The sequence below is a fragment of the Salvelinus alpinus genome, chromosome 10 (assembly GCF_045679555.1).
Source record: "Salvelinus alpinus chromosome 10, SLU_Salpinus.1, whole genome shotgun sequence".
NCBI lineage: Eukaryota > Metazoa > Chordata > Actinopteri > Salmoniformes > Salmonidae > Salvelinus > Salvelinus alpinus.
Genome location: NC_092095.1, coordinates 61,676,462 through 61,685,466, shown reverse-complemented (window position 1 = coordinate 61,685,466; position 9,005 = coordinate 61,676,462). Strand labels below are relative to the sequence as shown.

Sequence of the window (9,005 nt, the reverse complement as noted above, 5' to 3'; positions counted from 1 at the left end):
GTAGGTGATCAAATACTTATGTCATGCAATAAAATGCAAATTAATTACTTAAAAATCATACAATGTGATTTTCTGGATTTTTGTTTTAGATTCCGTCTCTCACAGTATGATAAAAATTACAGACCTCTACATGCTTTGTAGGAAAGTAGGAAAACCTGCAAAATCGGCAGTGTATCAAATACTTGTTCTCCCCACTGTATATATTTATTACTTTCCAAATATACTTTATATTTCCATGGAAATGCATGTGTAGTCATGAGAAAGACCCCCCCTCCCCCCATAGTGATCGACTATCGAGGATCGCTATGGGGCGCAGTCAGGTGATGTAGGCTTGTACACAATCGCCCAACCTTAACACACACACACACGCACCCTCTCTGTGTGTGGTTACAGTAGGCTAACGTATGTCAATGGTTTTAGGAACAGCAGTAACATCAGGCAGGCTTTAGGCTACTAACTGCCTGGCCAGTTTAGCTCAATCTTGGGTGCAATGATCACGTTCCCGCACTGACTGACTGTGTGGAGGCTCATTGATTTAACGTTACGTTAGCCTACATTCTACACTAGCAAAGTTATATATAGCTGTGGGCTATATTAGCCACAACTTACCGTTCTTTGTGCAGCTTCAAATGTTGAACAAAGTTGGAAATTGTTGCCTCTGTCTGTAATTTTCTTCCCGTATGTTTTGCAAGTGACAATCCGTTTTTTGATGACTACAGCGTTGTCTTTATATCCGAAAATAATAATTTGGGGTATCATCTTTCCAAGGGCTCCGTCTGAATTCACCCCCGTTCCTCTGCACTGCCACGCTCAACATTTTCTCAGCTGGCACAATTTGATTGGCTGCTGTCTGATTCAAACTGTAATCCGTTAAATGAAGAGTTGATGCGCTGCACACCTTTTTTAATAGCATCATTTTTTAAAAATATTTGGGCTTGGGGAGGGTATCAAGTCAGGTCGAGTCAAAAGGCTCAAGTCCAAGATAAGTCACGAGTCATTGGTGTTAAAGTCAAAGTCGAGTTGCAAGTGATCATATTATTTTTTTTATTTGTTATTTTACCAGGTAAGTTGACTGAGAACACGTTCTCATTTGCAGCAACGACCTGGGGAATAGTTACAGGGGAGAGGAGGGGGATGAATGAGCCAATTATAAACTGGGGATTATTAGGTGACCATGATGGTTTGAGGGCCAGATTGGGAATTTAGCCAGGACACCGGGGTTAACACCCCTACTCTTACGATAAGTGCCATGGGATCTTTAATGACCTCAGAGAGTCAGGACACCCGTTTAACGTCCCATCCGAAAGACGGCACCCTACACAGGGCAGTGTCCCCAATCACTGCCCTGGGGCATTGGGATATTTTTTAGACCAGAGGAAAGAGTGCCTCCTACTGGCCCTCCAACACCACTTCCAGCAGCATCTGGTCTCCCATCCAGGGACTGACCAGGACCGACCCTGCTTAGCTTCAGAAGCAAGCCAACAGTGGTATGCAGGGTGGTATGCTGCTGGCAGGACTCGAGTCCAAGTCATGTGACTCGAGTCCACACCTCTGGTATATTGGCCATATATCACTAACCCCCGAGGTGCCTTATTGCTATTATAAACTGGATACCAACTTAATTAGAGCAGTAGAAATACATGTTTTTTCATAACCGTGTTATACGGTCTGATATACCACTGCTGTCAGCCAATCAGCATTCAGGGCTCGAACCACCCAGTTTATACTGCACTCTTACTACAATCTTTTTTCGTAAGAGGCCAGTACAGTAGGTGGCGGTAATGCTTCATAACGTTGGATGCCAACCTCCGATAAACCCCACAGAAGAAGATTTTTTAAATTCATAGCAATGACTATTACCATAATACATTTGTTGTCATTTGTTTGCTACTTGGCAGCTGCATGTTATTAAAAGAAAGTGAATCAATGGTCGCCCACAACAGAACTGGTCAAATGTTTGCAAGGTCTATGTCTTTTTGCTATAAAGTAGCTAGCTAACTATCCCCCAGCCAAAAATGTCAGGTGTGTCAGACTTCAACCACTTCACAAATGGTTAGGTAAGTTCTATTTCACAACAGTACATCTGTCGGCCTACTGTATTTTAGCAGTTATTTTGGGGGGTATTTTAACACAGCGCAATTCAAGATCCCATTCTCCAATAAAAATTCACGCGCCTGTTTCGACATTTGACCAATCAGGTTGATGGGTAATGAAACCACGCCCGCGCGCTAAGTTCTTGCGGCAGTATATTGTCATACATTCGCGGGAGAAGAGCTTTGCAAAGTTTTGTCAGCAACTATTTAATTTTATGGAATTTATTTTAGGTACTTGGCAGGCGGTAGCTGCGTGTTATTAGTACAACCTTAACAGTTTGTTGGCTGCACACTACTAGACAGCTTCCTAGCTAGCTAGAAAGCTAACAACATAACTGGCAAACTTTTTGCAAGAGGTCTGTCGTTTTGATCCAAAGCCTCTAATATGGCAATCATGTGTCACTCAAGACGTGCCCTGATGGAAATCCCAGCTCCACAGCCGAAAATTGCAGGTACGTCTGACTTCAACAACTTCATAAAGTAGGTAACGTTAGCTGGCTAGCCAGCTAAATTTCCCTCCACTGCAGCATCATAACAGCTGTCCTTGGTAAACTAAGCGCGCGCAAGGAACAAATGTGGCTAAGTAACGGCTACCTTATTTTCTAAATATGTTAAATCATAACAATAAAGTCAACCAGTAAGATCGAATAAAACAGAGTCTGAACAAACAAATGGTGTCAATTTGCTAATAATGGAAATAAGTCAATTTTAACTTGTGTGGGCAACTAGCTAGTTAGCCAGCTTTGAGTTAGCAATTGCATTGACACAACATGGTGCCTATTGTTAGCCTTTGCTAACAACTTTACCTAGTTTTAACTAGCTAACGAGCTGATTTTGGACATTTAGCTAAGTAATAAAGATTGTGGGTGAGCTGTTTGTAGCTATTAATTCAGCAAAACATTGCATCTGCCTTGCTATCTAGTACAACTAGAAGAATATTGTAACTGGGTTAACTATGATCCTGTAACGTTAGTAGTCACAAATGCACTCTAAAGTTATGCCAAATGTTTTTGCAGCTCGAATGAGAAGGTCCTACCTGGAGGTTCTAAGTTCACGCATAGCTCCATTCTCAACCACCTCTAGAGGCAGAAACCTGACCAGCAACTCAAAACGTGGGCATTCATGTTAGTAAGCAAATTAAATGGATCATGTCATTCAGTTTCTAGTCTTATATTAGTTGGCCTGTGACCAATACAGTGGTGTATGTTTTGCAGTGGACCCAGCCATACACAGAACAGGGAGTAGTCGGAGTGAGGCCCAAAGTGAGAGAATGGAAGACAACCAGACACCCCTGTCCAACCAGCAGCTTGTGCAGCTCATAAGATCTTTCATCCTAGTAGAACAGGGACAGAGGCAGGAGCCCAGAGCCCTCACTACAGACCTGAAGCTGTTACAGGAGGACTTGCACCTTAAGAAGACCAATGTCTACAGATCTATACCCTACTCACGCCTGGGGTCCAACAGAGATGCACACTGTTACAGAAAGGCATATCCACACCTAGTGGTGTTTAAAGTGAGTATTAACATTTTTGTTTAATGCTTTTTATGTTGCCCTTATGTGAATATAACTCAGGTAATTGACCTGAAGTTGAATCTCCTTGCAGTAAATAATATACGTCTTTTAAGATTTACACTCTAAATTTATTCAAGCTGATTGTGTGTGGCTTAAGTGCTTCTAAGATGGTTTAATAGATAGACATTCTGGGTTGTCATGGTGATTGGTACTACGCTGCATCACCTGCTATTTGAACGAACCTTGTCTTTTTCTTCCCAGGTTTCCTGCCAGGAGTGGGGTCAACTGCTGCTGCAGAACGAGGAGTGGGAGTCTGCTCTGGAGCACGCCCTAGTGGCGTGGAGGTACACCAGCGAGCTGCCACAGTGGGACACCAGCAGCCACAACTTAGTGAGGGAACAGTGTTACAGCATGCTGGCAGCACACTGCATCACAGCTCTACAGCACTACTGCCCAGACCCCAGCAAAGCCATAGAGCTGCACAGGAGGTAAGAGTCCTCCTTTCTTTGAAACCTTTTCACAAGTCATGCTTGAATTGTTAACACTGTATTGGGTTTAAACTGTGTTTCCGTTGACTGAGAATTGGCAGCGTTTGGATGGTAAAAATGCATAAAACCAGATAAATAAAAACATTTTGAAAAATAAATATGCTCTATAAAATCACTTTGGCTATGCATGGAGGTTGGTTCTGGTTGTTAAAAAAAAAAAACGTATCTCTCTCTAGTCTGTCAACTCTGCCTGTTAGTCTTGACCTCTTGCTATAGCAAACTTGCAACACTGTATTACCTGATACTGGCTCACAAAGTGAGTCTGACAGACGAGGCTCAAGGCTCCACAGTGCGACCATTTTACTAGCATATGCCCCGAAATATTCTGCTGTGCGGCCTGGAATTCTAATTTAGGAGCACCAGTGTGCCTAGAAACATTATGGATTATAGCTTTATTACCTCATGTGTAAATAAGTTGTGTAAAAACACACATACCGGACAAATGGATTATGGTCATTGTAGTTAATTACCATGTTTTCTGCGCTGAACTATGTAGAACATTGGCCTGTTGGAAATTACAACCTCCTACTACATCGCGCAGCCTGTGCTTGATCTGATTTTTCTCTAGAGAAACTGCACATTGGCATCACTGTCTGGCAAATTGAAATATGTTTGGACATTTGACCGGCACAACTTTTTCCTAATGGAAACACCGGGAGTAAAAGACACCTACAGTGGCAAGAAAAAGTATGTGAACCCTTTGGAAATACCTGGATTTCTGCATAAATTAGTCATAACTTGATCTTCATCTCAGTCACAACAATAGACAAACACTCTGCTTAGAATAATCACACACAAACAATTATGTTTTCATGTCTGTATTGAACACACTGTGTAAACATTCATAGTGCAGGGTGGGAAAAGTATGTGAAACCTTGAATTTAATAACTCAACCAAATGTTTTCTGTAGTTGCGGATCAGACCTGCACAATGCTCAGGAGGAATTTTGGACCATTCCTCTTTACAAAACTGTTTCAGTTCAGCAATATTCTTGGGATGTCTGGTGTGAACTGCTCTCTTGAGGTCATGCTCCACATCTCAATCGGGTGGAGGTGAGGACTCTGACTGGGCCACTCCAGAAGGTGTATTTTCTTCTGTTGGAGCCATTCTGTTGTTGATTTACTTCTGTGTTTTGGGTCATTGTCCTGTTGCATCACCCAACTTCTGAGCTTCAATTGGTGGACAGATAACATTCTCTAACATTCTCCTGCAAAATGTCTTGATAAACTTGGGAATTCATTTTCCCGTCGATAATAGCTAGCTGTCCAGTCCCTGAGGCAGCTAGGCAGCCCCAAACCATGGTGTTCCCTCCACCATACTTTACAGTTTGGATGAGGTTTTGATGTTGGTGTGCTGTGCCTTTTTTTTTTTTTTCACACATAGTGTTGTGTGTTCCTTCCAAACAACTCAACTGTAGTTTCATCTGTCCACAGAATATTTTGCCCGTAGCGCTGTGGAACATCCAGGTGCACTTTTGCAAACTTCAGACGTGCAGCAATGTTTTTTTGGACAGCGGTGGCTTCTTCTGTGGTGTCCTCCCGTGAACACCATTCTTGTTTTACGTATTGTAGACTCATCAACAGATGAGATATTAGCATGTTCCAGAGATTTCTGTAAGTCTTTAGCTGATTCTTCTTAATATGGCTGCAATCTCGTCACCGGAATGATATGACTACAGCCAGTGACAGTGCAGGGCGCCAAATTCAAAAAAACAAATCTCATAATTAAAATTCCTCAGACATTCATGTGTCTTATATCATTTTAAAGGTAATCTTGTTGTTAATCCCACCAAAGTGTCCGATTTTCAAATAGGCTTTTCAGCGAAAGCACTACAAACGATTGTCAGGTCACCACAAAACCACAATAAGCACAGCCATTTTTCCAGCGAAAGATAGCTTTCACAAAAACCAGAAATAAAGAGAAAATTAATCACTAACCTTTGATTATCTTCATCAGATGACACTCATAGGACTTCATGTTACACAATACATGCATGTTTTGTTTGATAACGTTCATTTTTATATATAAAAATCTGAGTTTACATTGGCGCGTTAGATTCACTAGTTGCAAATACATCAAGTGATTTTGCATAGCCACATTGTTTCAACAGAAATCCTCATCATAAATGTAGATGATAATACAAGTTATACACATGGAATTATAGATATACCTCTCCTTAATGCAACCGCTGTGTCAGATTTCAAAAAACTTTACGGAAAAATAAACCATGCAATAATCTGAGACGGAGCTCAGAACAATAGCCAAATTAGCCGCCATGTTGAACTGAACAGAAACCAGAAAATACATGATAAATGTTTCCTTACCTTTTGATGAACTTCATCAGAATGCAGTCCTAGGAATCCCAGGTCCACAATAAATGCTTGATTTGTTCAATAATGTCCGTTATTTATGTCCAATTAGCTACTTTCGAATTGTTTACCAAATGCGCTAACCAAAGTCTCAAAGTGCGTCCACTATAACGTGACGAAATGTCCAAAAGTTCCGTTACAGTCAGTAGAAACATGTCAAACGATGTACTGAATCAATCTTTAGAATGTTGTTAACATACATCTTGAATAACGTTCCAACCGGAGAATTACATCAACTTCAATTGAACGATGGAACGGAGCTCACTCTCACGTGAACGCGCCAGTTCAATGCGTGGGCACCTCATGGAAGTGATTACTCATTCCTGTCTCCTTCGGTCCCCCTTCACATTAGAGTCATCAGACTAAGTTCTGTTGACATCTAGGGGAAGCCGTAGGAAGTGAAAAACCATCCATATCTCTGTATTTTCAAATCTGGCACCCCCAGAAAATATCCAAACAGGAAATGGAACTTCTCAGGTTTTTGCCTGCCATATGAGTTCTGTTATACTCAGACATAATTCAAACAGTTTTAGAAACTTCAGAGTGTTTTCTATCCAATACTAATAATAATATGCATATATTAGCAACTATGACATAGGAGCAGGCTGTTTACTCTGGGCACCTTTGTGCACCTTTCATCCAAGCTACTCAATACTGCCCCTTCAGCCATAAGAAGTTAATCTCATTGAGCATTCTGCGCTGTGCTCTTGCAGTCATAATTGCAGGACGGCCACTCCTAGGGAGAGTAGCAACAGTGCTCCACTTTCTTTATTGATAGACAATTTGTGTTCTCGTGGACCGATGAACATCAAGGCTTTTAGAGATACTTTTGTAACCCTTTCCAGCTTTATGCAAGTCAACAATCCTTAATCTTAGGTCTTCTGATATCTTAGGTCTTCTGATATCTCTTTTGTTTGAGGCATGGTTCACATCAGGCAATGCTTCTTGTGAATAGTAAACTCAAATTGTGTGTTTTTATAGGGCAAGGCAGCTCTAACCAACATCTCCAATCGTCTCATTGATCGGACTCTAGGTTAGCCAACTCCTGACAACAATTTGCTTTTGGAGAAGTCATTAGCCTAGGGATTCACATACTTTTTCTAACCTACACTGTGAATGTTTAAATTATGTATTCAATATAGACAATAAATACAATGTGTGTATTAGTTTAAGCACACTGTCTATTGTTGTGACTTAGATGAAGATCAAATTTGATGACCAATTTATGCAGAAATCCAGGTAATTCCAAAGGGTTCATATACTTTGTCTTGCCAACTGTGAAGAGAAATCAGTGGGAATACTGCTCCTTTCAACTCTTCTTTTCTATACCTTTCCTTCAGGTTTAAAATGGCACAGCTGCACAGTCAGTTGATCGCTCCTTGTATTCAGGAGCTGGAGAGAAGCCTCGGCGAAGCACAGGTTTGTTCCATGAACACCCGCTGAAATGGCCAACACTAAGATCAGCTGACAACAATCAGCACGGCTTCCAAGTTTATGGGGTTGCACTATTGAACAGCGTATATCAGTGGTTGCCATTCAACTATGTTTGGTATCCTTGCCGTGTGTTGCGCTATTCCCCCTTGCCGTGTGTTGCGCTATTCCCCCTTGCCGTGTGTTGCGCTATTCCCCCTTGCCGTGTGTTGCGCTATTCCCCCTTGCCGTGTGTTGCGCTATTCCCCCTTGCCGTGTGTTGCGCTATTCCCCCTTGCCGTGTGTTGCTTTGCCTACAGTATTCCCCCTTGCCTTGCCTACAGTATTCCCTCAGAGTAAAACAAGAGAAAGCTTTGAATTTTGGTAAGCTGTTTTTTAAAATATGAATTTAAGCTTTTTGTATTTAAGTTTTGTAAAATGTGTTTATTGCCATTGAACTGTTGAATGTTATCATAAGGAAATTATGAAATGGCCTTTAAAATGTGAAATGCTCTCATAGGGAAATTATGAACTGTCCTTTTCACCAAGATGTTTTATATGTGGGGGGTGTTTTTGTGGATGTGTTGAAAAATGTTAAGATACATGAAACAGCTGCCTTATTTCAACTTGGCCGATTGCTACCTGCTTTGTAAATATTTGTCTAAAGTAACTGTTTTGCACTTATTTTCTTCATCCTGGAAACTTGACATTTTGATAAAATAGAATCTAATTTAATAAAATTCTACTTAGTTTTTCAACATTTTGTTGTGAATTTCTGGTTTTGTCTCCTCTAAAACACATGACACTGATCTACTGTTTTGAGACATTGGTGACCTGCTTTGTCACTGAATGAATTAGCTGGTTCTCCCCTTGCATTTTGTCTCCTGTCCTCTGAAGAAGTTCAGTGCAAGCATGTGAGGAGAATGACATTTTCTTGTTTTGACTGTCTGTGACTGACTTGCCTGTGACGGCTACATCTCATCAACATTAGCGATACTTCCTCGCAATAGAAGTGGGACAGCGACATGAATATAACTGACATGATTCCTTAGTCTGCACGTCACTGGGACAT

The 9,005-nt window shown here is 41.2% G+C and overlaps 1 protein-coding gene across 3 annotated transcripts; it reads left to right on the top strand.

Annotated features, from left to right (window-relative positions):
* Positions 1-2,153: 2,153 nt before the first annotated feature.
* LOC139532507 (uncharacterized) lies at positions 2,154-8,693 on the top strand. 3 transcript variants are annotated; one of them, XM_071330200.1, is made up of 5 exons: positions 2,154-2,545; positions 3,110-3,217; positions 3,308-3,606; positions 3,868-4,094; positions 7,864-8,693. In XM_071330200.1, the coding sequence occupies exons 1-5, from the start codon at positions 2,479-2,481 to the stop codon at positions 7,964-7,966; spliced, it is 804 nt and encodes a 267-aa protein (XP_071186301.1). In that variant the 5' UTR covers positions 2,154-2,478; the 3' UTR covers positions 7,967-8,693. The 3 variants fall into 3 exon arrangements, with proteins under 3 accessions (XP_071186301.1, XP_071186302.1, XP_071186303.1); XM_071330201.1 differs by having other exon boundaries at positions 2,189-2,545; positions 3,110-3,205; XM_071330202.1 differs by lacking the exon at positions 3,110-3,217 and having other exon boundaries at positions 2,335-2,545.
* Positions 8,694-9,005: the final 312 nt, after the last annotated feature.